Below are 22558 nucleotides of genomic sequence, written 5' to 3'. Positions count from 1 at the left end.
AAATAGTGTAAAATAATAATAATAATAATAATAATAGGGTAAAATATTGTAAATGTAATAATCATAAAGAGAGTAAAATAATACATGAAATAAAAATAATACTAATAACAGAGTAAAATAATAAATAACCCTGACTCGAGTATAAGCTGAGGTGAGCTTTTTCAGCCTAAAAAAGGGGCTGAAAAACTAGGCTTATACTCGAGTATATACAGTAATACTTTATTTATATAACGTTCCATCTCCCCGAGGGGACTCAGAGCAGTTCCCAGGTAACATCACAAAACATACAGAGTAAAAGATTAACTAACAAAATATAAGCATAAAAATTGTCTCCATAACACACATATATTAAAAGTAATCCTGCCTGTTCAAGGCAATTAAAAATTTAAAAGGCTGGGCCAAGATTTGTGCAAGCCCAAAAATTCTGAGGGGCCGGAAATTAAGTGCAATGCTATGGCAGGCAACAATAATATTAGGTATGGATCTGTGGATGTTCATTCCAGGCCCGATTAGAGGAAATAATCTGGGTAACTGGTAGGAAGAATAAGGCCATATTCGACAATGTGTAGGGCTGAGTTAGAACTGGTCATTCTCAAAGGTTTGTTGAAACCACCAGGTCTTCAAGCTCTTACGAAAGGAGGGGAGGTATGGGACCTGTCTTATTTCCCTTGAAAGGGCGTTCCAGGGACGAGGGGGCCACCACCGAGAAAGCCCTCTCTCTCGTCCCCATCAACCGCGCTTGAGATAAATAAATAAGACAAGCTGGCACATCACTGACAATGGTAATGATGATAATGTTACGGAAAATAGACTGACAGGCTTCAGATTGAGTTGTGCTTGCTGGATTTGTTTCTACATAAGGTTAGACAGCCAATAATAATAATAATAATAATAATAATAATAATAATAATAATATACTTTATTTATATTCCACTCTATCTCCCCAAGGGGACTCAGAGTGGATTACCAAACAAATATACGGCAAACATTCAATGCTGTTATACAATTAACAAGTCTTTCTCTTCCCCCCCAAATGATATCCGTTCTTACATTTGCCCCCCACAACCCACCCCAAAAAGGCCTTTTTTTCTTCCTCAAGCTTTGTCGTTTCCCATATGTATCCTGGACAAAGAAGACCCCCAAAGCTCATCCAGAAATGTCTCCAAATTCTTTCTCATTCTTCCTTCTAAAGCTTTATCAGTTCCCTGGACAAGGAAGACCCCCGAAACCCACCGCAAAGGGTCTGTCTGTCTCTTGCCCCAAACGTTTTTAGTTCTCACATTCCTCCCCCAAAATCCACCCCAAAATGAGCCCCAGATGCTCTCTTCTTCTTCGTCCTGAAGCTTTATCAGTTCCCGTGTGCATCCTGGCCAAGGAAGCCCCTCGAAACCCACCCCAAAAGTATTATTGCACTTTCTATTTTAAAACTAATTTTAAAATTAATTTGCTGTGTTCTTATATGTAATTACTGTATGTATTATTTATATGTAATGGCATCGAATTGTGCCGGATGTAAGCAGTCCTGACCCCCCACCCCCGGGAGGGTTGAAAAAGGCGGGATACAAATGTTTGAAATAAATAAATAAAATAAATAAGGAGCGACAGGTTCAAATTACAGGAAAGTGGATTCCACCTGAATATTAAGAAGCACATATTGATGATAAAAGCTATTAAACAGTTGAACTCTCTGACTCCTCAGAGTCCCATTTTGAGGCTTTTAAACAGATGCTGTAAGGCCATCTGTCAGGGGTGCTTTGATTGTTTTTTTCCTGCCTGGCAAAAGGGGGTTGGACTAGATGGCCCTTGGGGTCTCTTCCAGTTCTACAATTCCACATTCAAACTCGTTTGGACTTGCCTGAGCAGCCCCGCTGCATGCCACGGCCTTCTCCGAGCGCAGGATCCGCTTCACGGCCGCCACCTTCAGCTTGTCCCTCTGTGCGTCTGTCAGAGGCTTGATGGCATCGCTCAGGCGGAAGATCTTCTTCCGTCCGCTGGCACCAGCCAACCTGAAAAGAAGAAAACTTGGTATCTCCTTCTGAATTTTGGGCTTTGCTTCAGTAGCAGCGACACAAAATGGATACCAAATTCTACCTCGGCTTGGTATCTTATGTTTACAGGAGGAAATCTGTCCAACTGTGACATGGAATTGAAAATATTATAAGGACTCAGCACAATAAATATGGAGATTTTCCTGGCTACTGCAGAAGGAGGTCGAAAGCATTTCTGCTTTTTTGGCCTACTTGCAGGTCAACTGAAAACAGTGATGCCACAAGTATGAAGAGGAACATAAACTTCTTGGAAAGGTTCCTTTGGGGAGGGACCGTCTCTCTAACAGTAACTTTGGTGGTAATAATAATAATAATAATAATAATCAAAGCCAGAATTGAAAAGTTGACAACAGATCCCAAATGTAGATTCTGCAAGGAAGCAGATGAAACAACAGATCCCATCCTCAGCTGCTGCAAGAAGATCGTGCAGACAGACTACAAGCAGAGGCACAACACCGTTGCTCAGATGATTCATTGGAACTTGTGCCACAACCACCATCTGCCTGCGACAAAGAACTGGTGGGATCACAAGCCGGAAAAAGTTACAGAGAATGAACACGCCAAACTCCTCTGGGACTTCTGAATTCAGACAGACAGAGTTTTGGAGCACAACACTCCTGACCTCACAATTGTGATAAAAAGCAAAGTATGGATTGTTGACGTCGCAATCCCAGGTGACAGCAGGATTGCAGAGAAACAACTGGAAAAGCTGACACAATATGCGGATTTAAAGATTGAACTGCAAAGTCTCTGGCACAAGCCAGTCAAGGGGGTCCCAGTGGTGATCGGCATACTGGGTGCAGTGCCTAAAGACCTTGGCCTGCACTTAAACACAATCGGCGCTGACAAAATGACCATCTGCCAGCTGCAAAAGGCCACCTTACTGGGATCTGCACGCATTATTCGCAGATACATTACTTGGGAAGTGTCCGATGTGTGATCCAATTCAACAGCCAGCAGAGTGTCTGCTGTGGACTCATCTTGTTGTGTTTCAAATAATAATAATAATAACAATAATAATAATAATATTTTCATAGTTCAAGACGGGATACAACACAATCAAAACACACCACCATATAATACATGCACCAAAACACATGGTACCAAGATCAAAATATAGCAGCAATAGAATCCAAATCCAAAACTCATAGTTCAAAGTTGACTGGGTCAGCCTGCTGGAAAAGACAGGTTTTCCGTTGTCTCCTAAATTCTAACAGCTGATTTAGCTCTGGAATCTTTTCCAGCAAATCTCTATTTGACCTTCAAGTACTTTTACAGCACTGCAAACGTGCATCAACAGCTTGCAAATAATATTAATAATAATAATTATTATTATTATACTGACACAAAAACACAGTATGGCAAAGCAAACAAGATATATATGCTGGATTTTGTTTCACAAAATTACAAGTCGAATACTTCCCAAGCATTTAGGACTGTGTGATTTATTATTATTATTATTATTATTATTGACACAAAAGCACAGTATGTCACAGCAAACGAGATCTATATGCTGGCTTTCGTATCACAAAATCACAAGTTGAACACTTCCCAAGCATTTAGAACTGTGCAATATATTATTATTATTATTATTATTATTATTATTATTATTATTATTGTTGACACAAAAGCACAGTATGTCACAGCAAACGAGATCTATATGCTGGCTTTCGTATCACAAAATCACAAGTTGAACACTTCCCAAGTGTTTTCGAATGATGCGCACAGATCCAAGTCAGATGGCTTTTTGCAGTTGACAGATCGTTATTTTTACTATTATTATTATTTGAAACACCACAAGATTAGTACACAATAAATACACATTAACAAGAAATAATAATAATAATAAAAATAAAAATAATAATTATTATTATTATTTATTTCTCATCTCTTTCAGCTTTTATTACTATCTGAGAACTATTTCTGCCCCTAACATGCACAAAACCAGTCATACATAAACCGCCACAAATGAGGCTTGGGTGATTCTGACCTGGGCTGAGTGGAGGGAATGATGGGCTCCGGGCGGCGTTTTGTCTGGGAGGCCTCTGAGTCGGCGGCGGCGCTGGTGGTAGTCCGCGCTCCCACCACAGAGATGGCCTGCCCTGGTTGAATGGTTGAGATGCGCCGCTTGATCAACACGCTTTCGGGTTTGAGGGGTTTCTCTTCTTTAAGTGCCTCCTTGGCCTGTTTGATCTGTTCCACACCTATCGGGAGGGGAATTACAGAGAATCATCAGTTATAGAGTAGGATGAGACTTCCAGGACCATCCAGTCCAAGGGAAAAGAGTGTTCCTGGATGAGGACTAATAAATTGAAGGTAAATCCAGACTAAACAGAGGTACTCCTGGTCAGTCAGAAGGTGGATCAGGGTGTGGGATTACAGCCCGTGCTGGACGGGGTCACACTCCCCCTGAAGATACAGGTCCTCAGTCTGGGGGTGATCCTGGGCTCGTCGATGACTCTGGAACTCCAGGTGTCAGTCATGGCCAGAAATGCCTTTGCACAACTAAAACTTGTATGCCAGGTGGGCGGTGCCTTGAGATACCAAATCTGGCCACAGTAGTCCACACTTTGTTTACTTTCCTTCTGGACCACTGTGACACACTCCATGTGGGACTGCCTTTGAAGATAGTTTGGAAGCTTCCACTAGTTCAGAGATTTTTAAAAAAACTTTTTTTTTTAGTCAGAAGCGACTTGAGAAACTTTAAGTAGCTTCTGGTGTGAGAGAATTGGCCATCTGCAAGGACGTTGTCCAGGGGATGCCTAGGTGTTTGATGTTTTACCATCCTTGTGGGAGGCTTCTCTCTCTCTCTCTCTCTTAAAATATCTTTATTAAAGAATTTTCCAATTAACATAAAAAGATAATGGGGGGAAGGATAGAGAGGGAAAGGGGAGGTATGTGTAGGCTAAGTCTAGGGTAGAGGGATTAGGGTAGGGAAGGGTGATGATATTGATTGGGTGAATTAAAATGGGTGGGATAAAGGGTAAGGGGTAGCTATGGAATTAGGGAAGGATAGGCTGGGGGGCGGGAGGCTTAAGTGGCTGCGGGGGAAAAAGAAAGGGGCCTGAGGCTGTTAGGAATTATGAGAGTTGAATTCCAAAACAACCAGAGGTCAAAGTTGGCCCATATCTGATTTAGGGTGATTGTATCTGTGGGACAGCTCCCACTATAAATGCCATTTTCAGTCTTACCAGGTCCCAGCCCTGCTGCTGTCATCTGGCTAGCCATGAGCCGGGCGAGATGTTTGATTTGGACATCTGTGCCAGCTGATTCCACGGGGGTATAGGTCGCTTGGAAAGAGGCAGGCATGTTCTCAGGAAGGTAGACCATGCTGATGAGAACCTGGAGGCAGAAGGACATGAATGAGAAGTTAGGAGAGCTCAGAAGGTCACAGATATATTTTTAAAAAATCTGAATTGGCAGATTTTACAACCAAAGTATGCCAAAGAGAGGGCAAAACCAGCTACTAAGTCAGGCATGGGCAAACATTGGTCCTCCAGGTGTTTTGGACTTATTTATTTATTACTAGCTTGGGGACCCGGCGTTGCCCGGGTTATTAGAGAAAGTGGGTAATGGCGGTTCTGTATGCCAAGTTTGGTCTTTATTGGTCTTTGGATAATGGCTGCATTATTTTCAGGAAGTGAGTGAAGGTACTTGAAGTCCCATCATCCATGGGTCATCCTCCTACAAACAGCAGCAGGATATAGAGTGGGTCATGGGGGCTCTGTGTGCCCAGTTTGGTCTTTATCAGTCATTAGATGAGGGTGGCAGTGGTGTCAGTAAGTGAGTGAAGGTACTGCAAGTCCCATCATCCAAAGTCCATCCCCTTTCAAACTGCAGCAGGATGTAGAGTGGATCATGGGGGCTCTGTGTGCCAAGTGTGGTCTTGATTGTTCATTAGATGAGTTTTGCAGCAGTCTTGGATAGTGGAAGTACTTGAAGTCCCATCATCCATGGTCTGTCATCCTCCAAACTGCTCCAGGATGTAGAGTGGGTCATTGAAGCTCCATGTGCCAAGTTTAGTCTTGATGAGTCATTGGCGAGGGTCTCAGTGGTCTCAGGAAGTGAGTGAAGTGACTGCAAGTCCCATCATCCATTGTCAAATTCTTCCAAACCGCACCAGGATGTAGAGTGAGTTATGCGGGCTCTCTGTGTAAATTGTGGTCCTGATCCATCATTGTTGGCAGTTATAATGGTCTTAGGAAGGGAGTGCAGGTATTGCAAGTCCCATCGCCCATGGTGCATCCTCCTTCAAACTGCACCTGGATGTAGAGTGCACCATGGAGACTCAGTGTGCCAAGTTTGGTATTTATTGGTAATTGGATGAGGGTTGCAGTGGTCTGAAGAACTGAGCAATGGTACTGCAAGTCCCATAATCCACGGTCCATTCCCGGCCAAACCACACCAGGACGTAAAGTGGGTCATGAGTGGTCTATGTGCGAAGTTTGGCCCTGATCAGTCATTGGATAAGGTTAACAGCGGTCTCAGAATGTGAGTGGTGGTACTGCAAGCCCCATCATCCATCGTTCATACTCCTCCAAACTGCAGTAGGATGTTGAGTGGGTGATGGGGGCTCTGTGTGCCTATTTCGGTCTGTATTGGGAGTGTTCTGACCCAGCCCCCGGCCTTTCCTTTCCTCTCTTTCTCATCTCGGAATGTTGGATTTGAGGCTGGCCAATCAGAGACCATATGCAAATTTCCTTCTGTCATGCCCCGTTTCTGCCATGAACCCTCTTCTCCACCAGGGGCTCCTATTGAAGCTGGCCAATCAGAGACCATATGCAAATAGCACCACAGCGGCAGCCAATCAGAACGCTGGCACATACACCGCCCTCCACAATTCCAATACAAACACTCTTCTTTATTATATATATAGATTTGATGTACAGCATTTATATTCCACCCTTCTCACCCACAGGGGACTCAGGGTGGATCACAATGCACATATACATGACAAACATTCAATGCCATAGACACACAAATATATAGACAGAGACACAGAGGCTATTTAACTTTCCAGCTTTATGGGGGTATGCTTTTTGAATTCCGGCCATCGGGGGAGCTGTCGCTTCACCATCCACTTGTGACATTTAGCATAACGCCAAATTTTTAAAGTTTGTTTGTGTTTTTAAATACATTATAACTGTACCCTCAACTCGCTTCTGATACAATAAAAAAACCCACTTCAAAAATTAAAGTCGTGCCATAGGCCAAGATGCTAGTTCAAGAACTAGTAAACACAAGGATGAATTTTTCATCAGATGATTTCAGGTGTGTACAATATCAGCTAAAGATCTTTGACTTTTATGTACATATCTGCATGGTTATACATACTGCGAGCATTCACAAAACCCCCATTCTAGCAAATACTTGGGAAAAGCTGTTGGCAATAGACCAAAGCACCCTTTAAAACAGTGTTTCTCAACCTGGGGGTCATGATCTCTGGGGGGTCACGAGGGGGTGTCAAAGGGGTCACCAAAGACCATCAGACACAGTATTTACTGTTGATCATGGGGGGGTGGGTTCTGTGTGGGAAGTTTGGCTGAATTGTATCATTGGTGGGCTTCAGAATGCTCTTTGATTGCAGGAGAACTATAAATCCCAGCAACTACAACTCCAAAATGTCAAGGTATATTTTCCCCAAACTCCACCAGTGTTCACATTTGGGCATATGGAGTATTCATGCCAACTTTGGTCCAGATACATCATTGTTTGAGTTCACAGTGCTCTCTGGATGTAGGTGAACTACAGCTCCCAAACTCAAGGTCAATGGCCACCAATCCCTTCCAGTATTTTCTTTTGGTCATGAGAGTTATGTGTGCCAAGTCTGGTTCAATTGCATCATTGGTGGAGTTCAGAATGCTCTTTGAATTTAAATGAACTACAACTCCCAAATGACAAAATCACTTCAACTCTTACAATTCCTAACAGGATACTGGTATGTCCATGCCTGCTCTAGAGTCAGAGTCCATAATCAAACCACGACACCATGCTGGCTCTCACTTATCTTGTTCTGTGAATATACCTTTGCACAAACAGTGATGCTCTCCCCATTCCACCACCACAAAAAGTACCAAGTTCTGGACCTCCTCGCCCCCAAAGATGCTCCTCCCCAAGAGCAAGAAGTGAATGAAGCAAGGATGCACATAACCAGAGAAAATGAGGAATACACACCAGGTTGGCCACATTATCTGAAGTCAGAAGTGGCTGCAGGAACTCCGCTGTGATGTCGATGTCTGACTGCGTACTGACTTGGATGGAGGGCTTGGGGGCTGGGACCACCACTGTCTCCAAGTCTTTATCCTCATCATCCTCCCCAAGGGCTGGTTCTGCAGAAGCAAAGGAGAAGAGCAGTGGGCAGAGATGAAAGAGAGCATGGGGTTGGTATTAGATAGGTAACAACATTTGAATATTTTTGTTCCTGGTTTGAAAGTGTTGTTTCCTGTTTAATTGTGCAGGCCTTACTTTGAATGTAATTTTTCTACTCAGAAACTTCATTCTTGTGACTGCCATAAAAGTATGTTGAATTGATTGAGCCTCTACGAGATAGGTAAAGGTTTTCCTCTAACATTAAGTCCAGTCGTGTCCGACTCTGGGATTAGGTGCTCATCTCCATTTCTAAGCCAAAGAGCCGGCGTTGTCCATAGACACCTCCAAGGTCATGTGGCCAGCATGACTGCATGGAGCATCGTTACCTTCCCGCCGGTGTGGTACCTATTGATCTACTCACATTTGCATCGAACTGCTAAGTTGGCAGAAGCTGGGGCTAATAGCGGGAGCTCACGCCACTCCCTGGATTCGAACCAGTGACCTTTTGGTCACCAGGTTCAGCAGCTTAGCGCTCTAACCCACTGCGCCACTGTTACGAGATATTAATTGAAAAACTATAGCAAAACATGCTGCAGGATGTTCCACAAAAAGTTTTTGCAGTTTAATAAACTTTTTCCATGTTTTGTGACAGAAACAATTAGGAAATGGCACTTATAACCCAGGAACAACAATTGTGACACATAATTATAGTTTTTACTGCTGTTGCTTTATTTATTTATTTACAGTATTTATATTCCGCCCTCCTCACCCCGCAAAGGACTCAGGGCGGATTACAATGTACACATATATGGCAAACATTCAATGCCAAAGATTTACAACAGATATAGACACACAGTCAGAGGCTATTTAGCTTTTTCTGGCTGCCAGGGGAGCTGTCGCTTTCATTGTCCATCTGTGACACTGATTCCCCGCATGCTTTTTTGTTGGAGTGCTTTGCTGGAGTCTTTTTATGGCCTCGTAAATTTTGTTAAATTAGCTCCTCACACATAGGTGGTACCTAATTTTCCTACTTGGCAGATGCAACTGTCTTTTGGGTTGCAAAGGTCGACAACAAGCTACCCAATTGGTCAGAAGCTCACTCCGACCAGGGTTGGCTTCAAACTCATGACCTTGTGGTCAGAAGTGATCTTAATGCAGCTGACACTCAGACAGTTGCATCACAGTCCCGGTGCTTTAGTTTATGATGACCCTATAAATGAAAAACTCGGAGTCCCATTTGTCTACAGCCCTGTTCAGGTTTCCTCCATCCACCGATAATATGGTCTCCCTCTTTCCCTGTTGCCTTCAAGCTCACCAAGCATGATCATATTAATTTTAATCTACATTTCATCAGTGGATTTAAACTTTTATTTTAACTCTGTGTATCTTGTATTTGTTTTAATAGTGTTTTATCTCTTGGTTTAATGACATAATACCCCGGCTTGAGACGCAGAGAGAGGTGGATATTATTATTATTATTAATAATAATAATAATATAAATACTGTAAATAAATAAATATACTGCAAATAAATAAATAAATATTTTTAAGGTTTTTTTTTACAATGAATCATGTCACTACATGACAAGCACAAATTATTATTATTAATAATAATATAAATACTGTAAATGAATAAATAAATAAATGAATAAATATACTGCAAATAAATAAATATTATTAGTTTTTTTTACAGTGAATCATGTCAATACATGGCAAGCCCAAATTATAAGAAAGAAAGAAAGAAAGAAAGAAAGAAAGAAAGGAAAAGAAAAAGGGAGGGAAAGAAAGAAAGAAAGAAAGAAAGAAGGAAGGAAGGAAGGAAGGAAGGAAAGGAAGGAGGAAGCATGGAAGCAAAGAGAGAAGGAAGGAAGGAAAGAGTTAGAGAAGGAAGAAAGGAGAGAAAGAGGGAGGGAAAGAAAAAGGGGAAGGAAGGAAAGTTAGAGAAGGAAGGAAGGAGAGAAGGAAAGAAAAAAGGGAAAGAAGGAAGGAAAGAGGGAGCGAAGGAAGGGGGAATGTAGAGAAAGAGGGAGGGAAAGAAAGAAGGAAAGCGAGAAGAATAGAGAGACAGCAGAAGAGAAAGAAAAGGGGGAAGAAAGGAAAGAGAGAAGGAAGGAAGAAGCGAAGAAAAGATGAGAAGGAAGGAAGGAAAGAGGGAGGGAAAGAGGGAGTAAATGAAGGAGAGAAAGAGGGAAGGTTGGCCACAGCAAAGTGTGATGGGTACAGCTAATAATAATAATAATAATAATAATAATAATAATAATAATAATAATAACTTTATTTATATACTACTCCATGGCCCCAGATAACATCACAAAACACACAAAGTAAAAACAACATAAACTATAAGATTAACAAAACAAAATATAAGCATAAAAATTGTCGCCACAACACACATATATCAAAACATATATTAAAATGTCGCCATAACACACATATATTAAAACATATATTAAAATGTTGCCATAACACACATCTATTAAAACATATATTAAAATGTTGCCATAACACACATATATCAAAACATTATCTGTGTGTTTAGATGACACATATATTTGTACTCACCGATCTTAATTTTCTTCGTGGTGGGATCGATCTCGTCCCGAGGGCGCTTGCGCAGCTCCTTCAGGTTGGGCATGTTGCGGGTGATTTCGGCCTGCTGGGTACCCAGGTCCATCAGGAGGGTGGTGATCTGGGCCTGGAACTCCACTGATGCCGGATGCTTCAGGACACTCAACAAATGGAGCTTGAGGTTCTTCCGCACGCTGCTCACTTGAGATTTGGCCAGCGTCGGGGGCAGATTGGCTGTCAGGAGAGCCGGGCAAGAAACCAGTCAAGAAGGCAACGGTTTCAGAGGCCATCTCAGCATCCTTTTCCTCATACTGAGATCAGAAGAGGAGCAAGGAACCTCTAGCCTCCCAATGACATCCCTACCTAGATCTACAGTCATATAATGCGTAACTGCAATGAACTGCACTATATGGCAATGTAGACCAGGTATGTGCAAACTTCGGCCCTCGAGGTGTTTTGGACTCCAACTCCCACAATTCCTAACAGCCGGTAGGCTGTTAGGAATTGTGGGAGTTGAAGTCCAAAACACCTCGAGGGCTGAAGTTTTCCCATGCCTGATTTAGTCAGTGCCACAAATTCAACACGCTTACCATGCAACGTCTCATAGGCCTGGATCACCTCCGACATGAACATAGGCCGCTGGCGGGCAATGGAGGCCAGAGATCCCAGTGCTGCGGTCAGGTTGATGCTGGAGATGGCTGGGTGCCCCATGAACTTCAGCAACTGCTCCAAAGCCGCCTTGCCTTCCTCCCACAAGATATCTTGAGAGGGGAGAGTGTGATAGAAATCCATGTCACCTCCAATATAGTAATACTTTGCCATACCAGTAGATGATTGGATACAGATACAGAACATATGCCATCTACCAATCGCCACCTGCTTGCCCATAGAAAATCATAACTAAAGAAACTAGAGCTGATGTGGTCTATCCAGTACATTGCTTCTGATTTAGTGCCCCAAAGAACCCCAGAGACAGGCCTCAACACTGAGATTTCTTGTTGATGTTGTGCTGTGTTAATTGTTCATACTGGCTGGGACTAATAGAAATACTAAATCTGCAGAAGCATGGTTTCCCCACCCTGCGTCACAGCCAATGTTGTTGTGCGCCTTCAAGTCGTTACTGATTTATGGTGACCCCAAGGCAATCCCATCACGAGGTTTTCTGGGTAGGACTTCTTCAGAGGAGGTTAGGCATTGCCCTCCTCTGAAGCTGAGAGAATGGGGTTTGCCTAAACTCACCTAGGCCCCTTCTACACTGTTCTATTTCCCAGGATCTGATCCGAGGTTATCTGCTTTGAAGTTGATTATATGAGTCTCCAGTGCCATGTAATCTGGGAAAAGCAGATAATCTGGGATAAGATCCTGGGGTATAGGGCCAGTGTAGAAAGGGTTCCAATGAAACTGGAAGAGAAAGGAATGCCCAGATATAGATCTAGACCAAATCTTAAAATGGGAAATAGGGAAGGAACGGTGTAATTTATATAAAAACACTACAATTTGAAATGGATACTGATTGAGGAATTAAACAGTAATGAGAAAGACATTGAACAATGGATAAATTCAATTTTTTAAAAATTAAGCACCTAAGGATTAAGAGAACACAACAGAAAATACTGACAGAATAATAATAATAATAATAATCCAGCACATGTATCTCGACTGCTGTGACATACTGCACTTTTGTGTCAGTAAAATAATAGTAATAAAACTTTATTTATATTCCCGTCTATCTCCCTGGAGGGACTCAGGACAGATTCCAAACATAAAAGGCAAACATTCAATGCCCGAACACAACAACAATACACCCATATTATACTAATTTATTGTTTTTATCACGTTTGTATTCATTTATTGTATTTATTATTTTTCATTTTCATTATTTTATTTATTATATATTATAACAGTTATGTTTGTTTAATGTACTTATTTTACCTATTTTTCTGATTGTTTTATATAGATATATTTTTCATATTTATATAGATTTATTTTTCATGTTTATCATTTTATTTATTTTTTCTCTATTTATTTAATTGTACCTATTATATTTTGTTTTTATCATGTTTTAGTATATTTATTTTGATTTAAAAATATAATAAATATAATATTAAATATATTATATTATTTATTAAATATTATTTATTTTATTTTATTTTTGTATTATACTTATTTCATTTACTATATTTTATATTTTATATAATATTAAATATATTATATTATTTATTAAATATTAATTCATTTATTTTATTTTTGTATACTTATTTATTTCATTTAATATATTTTATATTTATTTGATTATTTTTTGAATTATAATAAATAAAATATTTATTTGTTATTTATATTATTCATTTTATTTATTATTTATTTATATTATTTTGTTATTTATTATATTTATTTGTATATAATTATTTTTATTATATTTGTTATTAAATATTGAACTTGGATGCGGGTACATTGTTTTTAATGTTTCAAATGCATATTTTATAATTTAATGTTTTAATTAATGTTTAACTTGTGTTATATTGTTATGTTGTATGTGTTGGCATTAAATTGTTGCCAGTTGTAAGTCACCCTGAGTCCTCCCTCAGAGGTTGAGGACGGGGTACAAATGTTTGAAATAAATAAATAAATATTGACGAAAATGGTATAGAACCCCACATCAATTAGCTCACCTTACAAAAAGCACATCAAAATTATGCTGGCATAAATGTGGTGAAACAAGGGCCTTCTTACATATGTGGTGGGACTTGACAAGATACAACATAGTATAGGAAATTAAAGTGTCAGAGGAAATATCTGGGTAAAAAATAGAACTGAATTTAAAAAACCATTTTTTTACTCAGCAAATGGAAGGTAAAGGTAGGAATAAAGAATGGGCAGATATTGTAAAATATATGATAGGATCAGTGCATTTATTATAATGATTAATTCAGGCCTATCTTGGCTTTAGTGGAGTGGGAGACCTGGTATCACTTGAAACTGGGCTTCCACCTCCCTCTCTTTTCCCATTTCCTTACTATATTTGATGTAGGGATGGTCATTGGGCACCCGGTCCAGGCTGATGTCGGTCTTGTGACGCTTGGGCACCTCCGAGTCCGGCATGCGGGGCGACAGGGTGATGATCAGCCCTTCCACAAACTTGATGGCGTGGGTGCGGATCCCGTCGTTGTCGGAGTCCAGCAACTGGATGATTTCACTGGCCATGGCTGACACCATTTCCCAGCAAGCCTCCTGCATTTCATTGATCACTCGGGATTTCACCATCCACTACAGGAATAGACAAAGGGGTCATACAGATAGAAGGCAGTCAGTTCAAGACTCCAGTATGGGAAACAGAAGCTTTGCTGCCAAAGAGGAACATCCCCTCCTTACTCAATCGGTCGTTTCACCCAGCAGGGATTGTGCTGTTGCGCTTCCCTACCCTTTGACGAAAGAAGGAGGGTCTCACCTGCAGCGCCACCTTGTACAGCTGAGTCATGGCCAGGATCGCCTTCTTCACCACATTGACGTTCTCATCCCTCAGCAACATGTTCAAGTTGGCAATGAGCTTGAGCAACAACTCTGTGTCCCGTTTGCTGGAGGCAAAGTCAGAAAAGAGGGGGGTGAAGTAATGAAAACAATGGTATGAGCCGAAGAAAATGGCACAAGGTATTCATGAGTCGCCCTAAATGGCTGAGAATGGCGGTTAATAAATGCATCAAATAAATAATAAATAAAATAAATAAATAAATCCGCAGCACAGAAGCAGCCAGGCCAAGGAAGCCATAGCCCTGCTTTGAACTGTTTTGTTGTTTGTTTACTTGTAAAGTGCTGTGTACAGTGATTGAGATACATCAATAAATGATGATTGCAATAAGAATGATGGTATGCTGTGCTGCTTTGAATGTAGTCTTTTAACATATCTGAACTTCAGAAAGTGTTTGCCTTTTGGAAACTTTTATCTTCATACTTTCATTGATGTTTTTGTATGATTCTTTAAAAATCTGTAGTTTTTAATCTATGTATATAATAAAAGTCAAAGTAACTATCTATCTAGGAGCCCCTAGTGGTGCAGCGGGTTAAACCACCAAGCTGCTGAACTTGATGACCGAAAGGTCGGTGGTTCGAATCCGCGGAGCGGGGTGAGCTCCCGCGGTTAGACGCAGCTTCTGTCAACCTAGCAGTTCGAAAACATGCCAATGCAATTATATCAATATTTATTTATTTATTTATTATTTACGGCATTTATATGCCTCCCTTCTCACCCCGAAGGGGACTCAGAGCAGCTTACAATATATATTTTCATACAATATATTATATTATTAGCATAGTACAATATCAGTATTATATATTACTATATCGCACTATACCATTATATTGTAATATTATTAGCAATATTACATGTAATGTAAATATATAATTATAATATTGTATTATTATTACTAGTATTATATTGTATTACATTATAATATTATAAATATTATATGTATATACAATAAACTATATTATATTATCAGTAAAGACAAGATGGAAATGTCTTCTGCTCCCCTCTGTCTTCGTTCTGGCCAGAGCAGCTGTTGGTGCTGCTCCGGTGGGAAGGTAATAATGCTCCACGCAGTCATGCTGGCCACATGACCTTGGAGGTGTCTACGGACAACGCTAGCTCTTCAGAGATGGGGATGAGCACCACCACCCAGAGTCAGACATGACTAGACTTAACATCAAGGGGAAACCTTTACCTCTGTCTGTCTGTCTGTCTGTCTGTCTGTCTGTCTACCTATCTATCTATCTATCTATCTATCATCTATCTATCTAGTGTTTTCCCAACAACTATGGATCTGGACCACACAGAGCCACCATGACCAATTTTAAGTACTGGAAGATTTGAGGGATGATTGACCTGGGATTATGGGAGTTGTAGTTCACTCACATACAGAGAACTCTGCGAACCCCACAGACAAAGGATCTGTACCAAATCTGGCCCACATACCCATCACAACCAATTTTCACTGCAGGTGCAGATTGGGGGCAATTATAGGTGATGATGGGCGTTGTAGTTTTCCCCCATACAGAGAACTCTGTGAACCCCACAGACAAAGGATCTGTACCAAATCTGGCCCACATACGCATCATAACCAATTTTCATGCAGGTGCAGATTGGGGGCAATTACAGATTATGATGGGAGTTATAGTTTGCCCACATATAGAGAACTCTGTGAACCCCACAGACAAAGGATCTGTACCAAATCTGGCCCACATACCCATCACAACTAATTTTCACTGCAGGTGCAGATTGGGGGCAATTATAGGTGATGATGGGCATTGTAGTTTTCCCCCATTCAGAGAACTCTGTGAACCCCACAGACAAAGGATCTGTACCAAATCTGGCCCATATACCCATCACAACCAATTTTCATGCAGGTGCAGATGGGGGCAATTATAGGTGATGATGGGAGCTGTAGTTCACTCACATACAGAGAACTCTGTGAACCCCACAGACAAAGGATCTGTACCAAATCTGGCCCACATACCCATCACAACCAATTTTCATGCAGGTGCAGATGGGGGCAATTATAGGTGATGATGGGAGCTGTAGTTCACTCACATACAGAGAACTCTGTGAACCCCACAGACAAAGGATCTGTACCAAATCTGGCCCACATACCCATCACAACCAATTTTCACTGCAGATGCAGATTGGGGGCAATTACAGATTATGGTGGGAGTTGTAGTTTGTCCACATCCGTATGCCTTTTCTAATAGGATCATTTACAAAATCCAAAACACAACAATGACTATTTCTAATATGTATTGTTACAAAAGACCTAACCCAGGCATCGCCAGGTACCTAAGGCTGCCTTGACGGCTATCCTTGGATGGAAAAGATGTACTATTATTGCCTACAACATATATACACAAGCAAAGTAGTGTCCCCTTCCCCAGAGGATGCCCACTTCGATCGTAAACCAAAATGGCCTCACCAGGCTTCCTCTATGAACCCAATGACGAACTTCCGGACCTCGACAGACTTGTCTGCCTGGAAAGCAATGATCTCCTGCAATGTAGAAACAAAGAAAGTTGCATTTCATTTTGGCCCGTGTTTTTTATACCAAAAACACGGTAAAAACCAAACATACAAAAACATTCTGAGGAATTGAATTTCAGAGGCTGATAAAGTTCAGAGGCTGAGTCTGAGGACCAGATAATGGGGGGCAATGGGGGGCTGAGAATGATGCTTAACCAAGGCAAAAATCAGAAACTGGGGTTATAAAGCCCTTAGGAATCTCAAGGAAAAGCAAACTAAGCATTTTCTGGGCACTCATTGATTAAACTGGAATCAACCTGAAATGTAAGGAGTGACTGCATTTAATAACGCTATAAAAATGGAAAAAAATCTGTTCTTGGTTTGAAAGAGTTATTTCCAGTTTAATTGTGCGGTCCTTACTTTGAGAAGCTTGGGTTTGTGGCTGCCACAAACTAGGTTAAATTGGTTGAGACTCTATGAGGCATTCATTGAAAAATATAGCCAAATGTGCTGCGGGATGACCCTCCCGCAAAAAATGAAATTTCTGCAGTTTAATAAACATTTTTAAATGTTTTTATGCTAGATTTATGCTAAATAAATAAATGATGCTGTCTGGCAGAATTTCCAAATCTGTTCCAAGTGGAAAAGTGTGAGTTTGCTTTGGTGCCAGACTGCTCACTTTCAAGACTGACATCTGAACCAACACACGTAAACAACTGTCTTCCGTTCTCTAATGCCACTATTCTTGTTGGGAAAGGAGTTAGGGGTAGGTTTCCCTCCAATGACAATAGATGGAACAGAACCAAGCAAGCAGCAATTCCTACAGTCTGAGGTCCAAAGAACTGGGAGGAAGACACTGGCTATATCACGCATCAACAAATACTTACATCCAGGAAATTATCCAGTAAGGTGGGGTCCTTGTTTATAATCAGTTCTTGGACCTGAGAAAGGAAGAAAAACAGGGGAAGGAAGGTTAATGGATTCAAACATGAAACACCCAGAATAATATTTCTGCTACACCAACAGATTCTTTAAAAATCTTTGCCATTTGCTAGGACTGGGCTGTGACACAGAGAGTTAGTAGCCAGCTGCATTAAATCACTACTGACCGAGAGGTCATGAGTTCAAAGCCAGCCCGGGTCGGAGTGAGCTCCCAACCATTAATAGTCTACCTTGCTGTTGACCTATGCAGTCCGAAAGACAGTTGCATCTGTCAAGTAGGAAATTTAGGTACCGTTTTATGCGGGAAGGCTAATTTAACTAATTTATGACACCATAAAACTTTCCAGCAGCATGCATAAGAATGAGGACGTACTCCATCAAGGAATCGGTGTCACAAGTGGATGGTTAAGCAACAGCCCCCCCTGTAGCTGGAATCGAGCATATGCTCATGAAGCCGAAAAACTGGAATGATAAATTGCCTCTGTGTCTGTCTATATACGTTGTATGTCTATAGGCACTGAATGTTTGCCATGTATACGTGCATTGTAATCCACCCTGAGTCCCCTGTGGGATGAGAAGGGCGGAATATAAATACTGTAAGTAAATAAATAAATATTTGGAGATATCAGCTCCTGCTGGGTCCTGCTAAACAAGATGCACTCAGGTGAGTGATTATGGGAGATGAGGTCCAAATAATCTGATTTAAACAGAGACAAGTGAGGTTCCAGTCTCAGAAACATGCACTTACCTGCTTGAGAATTGTGATTTTTGATTCATTGCTGATTAAGGCTGCTTGGTTTAGCAAATCCACAACCTGTTTGAACAAATTTTAAAAAATCAACAACACCGGAATCAGTGCTAAAGGCATAATAGGACTTTTATCATCTGTCTATCTATCAAGAAATAGTTTTCTAAGATCTACAGAGACACTCGCTGGAACACCTCAGCAAGCAAGAGTCCAAAAGTGGCAGATTCAAACCCAGAACCTCAACCAATGGCTGATACCAAATGAGAGACTCCCCCCTGGGCACACAGAAGACTGGACGACTTGGAAAGGGCTGAACAGACTGCGCTCTGGCACCATGAGATGCAGAGCCAACCTTAAGAAATGGGGCCACAAAGCGGAGTCCATGACATGCGAGTGTGGAGAAGAGCAAACTACAGACCATCTGCTGCGATGCAACCTGAGCCCTGCCACATGCACAATGGAGGACCTTCTTAGAGTAACACCAGAGGCACTCCAAGTGGCCAGCTACTGGTCAAAGGACATTTAATCAACTACCAAGCTTGCAAACTTTATATCTTGTTTGTTAAAAAATGCAATACCACTGGTTTGCTCCTGGCATGATAGATAAATAAATAAATAAATAAAATCATCTATCTATTTCAATCTATGAATAGACAGGCATACATACGTGAACATTTCTAGTACTGACTATTATAAAAGGTCATAGGAGAGAATATTAAACAGTCTTGAGCTGAAAGTAAGAAAAGTTTAGATTTCCGTTTGAAAACGTGTTGCAAAAATGTGTTGCCTATATTTAGCAGAAGGAGATGCAATTAGCATATGTAACACGGTTTTTGTTCCTGGGTTTAAAAAGTCATTTTCTAATTGGTTCTATCATAAAAACATGGAAAAGGTTGAGTAAACTGCAAAAACTTTGATTTTGTGAAAAGGACATCCTGCAGCATGCTTTGCTATAGTTTTCAATTAACATCTCATAGAGTCTCAACCAATTCGACATAGTTTGTGGCTGTCACAAAAACAAAGTTTGTGGAGCATAACAACAACTTTCAAAGCAAGTACCACAAAATTAAACAAAAAATAACCCACAGGTTGGGAACCACTATTTTAGACCCAGATCCTCCCTTTAGGAACACCACCTTACCCTTTCGGAGGTGGTCATGGTGTCAATGGCAGTGGTCTCCTCTCCGGCGAAGAATTGGGATGCGATGCTCATCCGAGCGAGACCTGGGTCTCCTGCGCTGCTCACATTCGCCATGGTTCCTGACCTCTGGCCTCTCCAATAGCCGAAGTTCAGTAAATGAGAGCAAGACCTATTAGAAGGAAGCATGGAAAGTAACATTGCAACAAGGAAACTCCCAGGATGCATCTAAACTGCCATATCATCCAGATTATCAAGGTAGATCCATATTATCTGCTTTGAACTGCATTATATGAGTCTACACGGCTACATAATCCAGTTCAAAGCAGATAACCTGGATTTTATAAGACAGTGTAGATGGGGCCCCAGTCATTCCAATGGCAATGTTAGGAAGGGATAACTTGGTTCCTTGTGCCCATTTACAGTTCTTGCAAATTTACAGTACTTTGCAAGAACTGAAGTAAACTCAGGACACAGAGAAAGTGGGAGTAAGTAAGTAAAAGTAAATAAGTAAAACTTTATTTATATCCTGCCCCACCTTCTGCTGTCAAGAATTCAATGACAGCACATTGCTTAAGTCGCATTGACCGAACGTCTGCACAGGGTTCCATACTTTGCACTTTAATAACACAACCGTTCAATGCTAAGGCTCCCCACAAAACTGGAACTGCAGAGGAGAGTTTACTGAACAAGCCAGTACCTGCTGCATACCAGGACTGCCATCTGTTTAGGAGTTACGAAGGTTGAGGCATTACTTTTCATTCAACCTTCGTAATTCTTACTGATGTAGCCTAGAATCACATTGGCCTTCCTAGCTGCTGCATTACACTCTGGGCTCATGTCAATTCATGGCCTACGAAGGGCCCTGTCCACACAGCCATATAACCCAGAATAGCAAGGCAGATAACCCACAAGATCTGCTTTGAACTGGGTTATCTGAAGGCCTTGTCCACACAGCTATATAACCCAGATTATCAAGGCAGAATAACCCACAAGATCTGCTTTGAACTGGGTTATATGAGAGCCCTGTCCACACAGCCATATATAACCCAGAATATCAAGGCAGATAACCCACAAGATCTGCTTTGAACTGGGTTATCTGAAGGCCTTGTCCACACAGCTATATAACCCAGATTATCAAGGCAGAATAACCCACAAGATCTGCTTTGAACTGGGTTATATGAGGGCCCTGTCCACACAGCCATATATAACCCAGAATATCAAGGCAGATAACCCACAAGATCTGCTTTGAACTGGGTTATCTGAAGGCCTTGTCCACACAGCTATATAACCCAGATTATCAAGGCAGAATAACCCACAAGATCTGCTTTGAACTGGGTTATATGAGGGCCTTGTCCACACAGCCATATATAACCCAGAATATCAAGGCAGATAACCCACAAGATCTGCTTTGAACTGGGTTATCTGAGGGCCTTGTCCACACAGCCATATAACCCAGAATATCAAGGCAGAATAACCCACAAGATTTGCTTTGAACTGGGTTATCTGAGGGCCTTGTCCACACAGCCATATAACCCAAAATATCAAGGCAGAATAACCCACAAGATCTGCTTTGAACTGGGTTATATGAGGGCCTTGTCCACACAGCCATATATAACCCAGAATATCAAGGCAGATAACCCACAAAATCTGCTTTGAACTGGGTTATATGAGTCCACACTGCCATATATCCCAGAATATCAAGGCAGAATAACCCACAATGCCTGCTTTGAACTGGGTTATCTGAGGGCCCTGTCCACACTGCCATATATCCCAGAATATCAAGGCAGAACAACCCACAAGATCTGCTTTGAACAGGGTTATCTGAGGGCCCTGTCCACACAGCCATATAACCCAGAATATCAAGGCAGAACAACCCACAAGATCTGCTTTGAACTGGGTTATCTGAGGGCCCTGTCCACACAGCCATATAACCCAGAATATCACGGCAGAATAACCCACAAAATCTGCTTTGAACTGGGTTATATGAGTCCACACTGCCATATATCCCAGTTCAAAGCAGATAATGTGTGGACTGGACCTAAGACTCCCATGTCCCTTTCTAATGGGCTGTTTTCCCTCTTCCAGGAAAGCCCCCCCCCCGCAATGACCTCATCCCCTTCCTGTTGCCATGACAACCCATTACTCCCAATAAGGCTCCTTGATAGTCACTAGGCCCAAGCGCCTTTTCCCCTTTCTCTTACCGACGAAGCCTCGCTCACTTCTTCACCAAAAGAAGCCAAATACTTCTTTACTTTTCCTACATGAAGCCACCATATCCGCCGACGCAAATTCCTCCAAAAATTTTAATAACCTACCACTGCGCATGCGCAGAGAGAAAAGGGCTCTTGGGTAATGTAGTCTTCCTGTCTCGACAATACGTCACCTCCTTCCTCTTTCCCCCCTCCCTCCCTTTCGCGTTTCGAGCCCAGCCACTGACGTCATTCCCTCCCAGCCTATCAGAACACGGCTGCCGCTTACAAATGGCTGCCGTTTGCCGCTGACGTCACTCCCTCCCCAGCCTATCAGAACACGGCTTTCGCTTACAAATGGCTGCCGTTTGCAATCAGTTGTGGGTAATGTAGTTTTTACGCAAAGGCAAAGTATGTTTGTTGGTTTGTACCACAAAGGCTCCTCCGTGGCTCAATGTATCCGGCCCAAATTTGGCACAGAGGCACTTCACGATCTAAATTAACATACTTGACAGCCTTTGACTTGTGGTGTTCCTCAGGGCTCCATACTGTCCCCCATGCTGTTTAACATCTACATGAAGCCGCTGGGTGAGATCATCCGGAGTTTCGGGGT

At 41.6% G+C, this 22558-nt stretch overlaps 1 protein-coding gene across 1 annotated transcript in view; it reads right to left on the bottom strand.

The window, feature by feature from the left end:
* The window catches only part of LOC137095216 (symplekin-like), a 47879-nt gene extending 25804 nt beyond the window's left edge, over positions 1 to 22075 (bottom strand). The window contains exons 1-13 of the mRNA XM_067461617.1: positions 21958 to 22075; positions 19757 to 19925; positions 18616 to 18681; positions 17813 to 17866; positions 16882 to 16955; positions 14370 to 14496; positions 13939 to 14188; positions 11515 to 11685; positions 10919 to 11158; positions 8223 to 8377; positions 5240 to 5390; positions 4039 to 4252; positions 1856 to 2006 (exon numbers count right to left, since the gene is read on the bottom strand). Coding sequence (XP_067317718.1) covers positions 1856 to 2006; positions 4039 to 4252; positions 5240 to 5390; positions 8223 to 8377; positions 10919 to 11158; positions 11515 to 11685; positions 13939 to 14188; positions 14370 to 14496; positions 16882 to 16955; positions 17813 to 17866; positions 18616 to 18681; positions 19757 to 19870 — 1767 coding nt within the window. The 5' untranslated portion in view covers positions 19871 to 19925; positions 21958 to 22075. The remainder of the gene's footprint in view (positions 1 to 1855; positions 2007 to 4038; positions 4253 to 5239; positions 5391 to 8222; positions 8378 to 10918; positions 11159 to 11514; positions 11686 to 13938; positions 14189 to 14369; positions 14497 to 16881; positions 16956 to 17812; positions 17867 to 18615; positions 18682 to 19756; positions 19926 to 21957) is intronic.
* Between the last annotated feature and the right edge of the window lie 483 nt (positions 22076 to 22558).

This window comes from Anolis sagrei, chromosome Y (assembly GCF_037176765.1).
Source record: "Anolis sagrei isolate rAnoSag1 chromosome Y, rAnoSag1.mat, whole genome shotgun sequence".
NCBI lineage: Eukaryota > Metazoa > Chordata > Lepidosauria > Squamata > Dactyloidae > Anolis > Anolis sagrei.
This window is presented reverse-complemented; position numbering and strand designations above follow the sequence as displayed.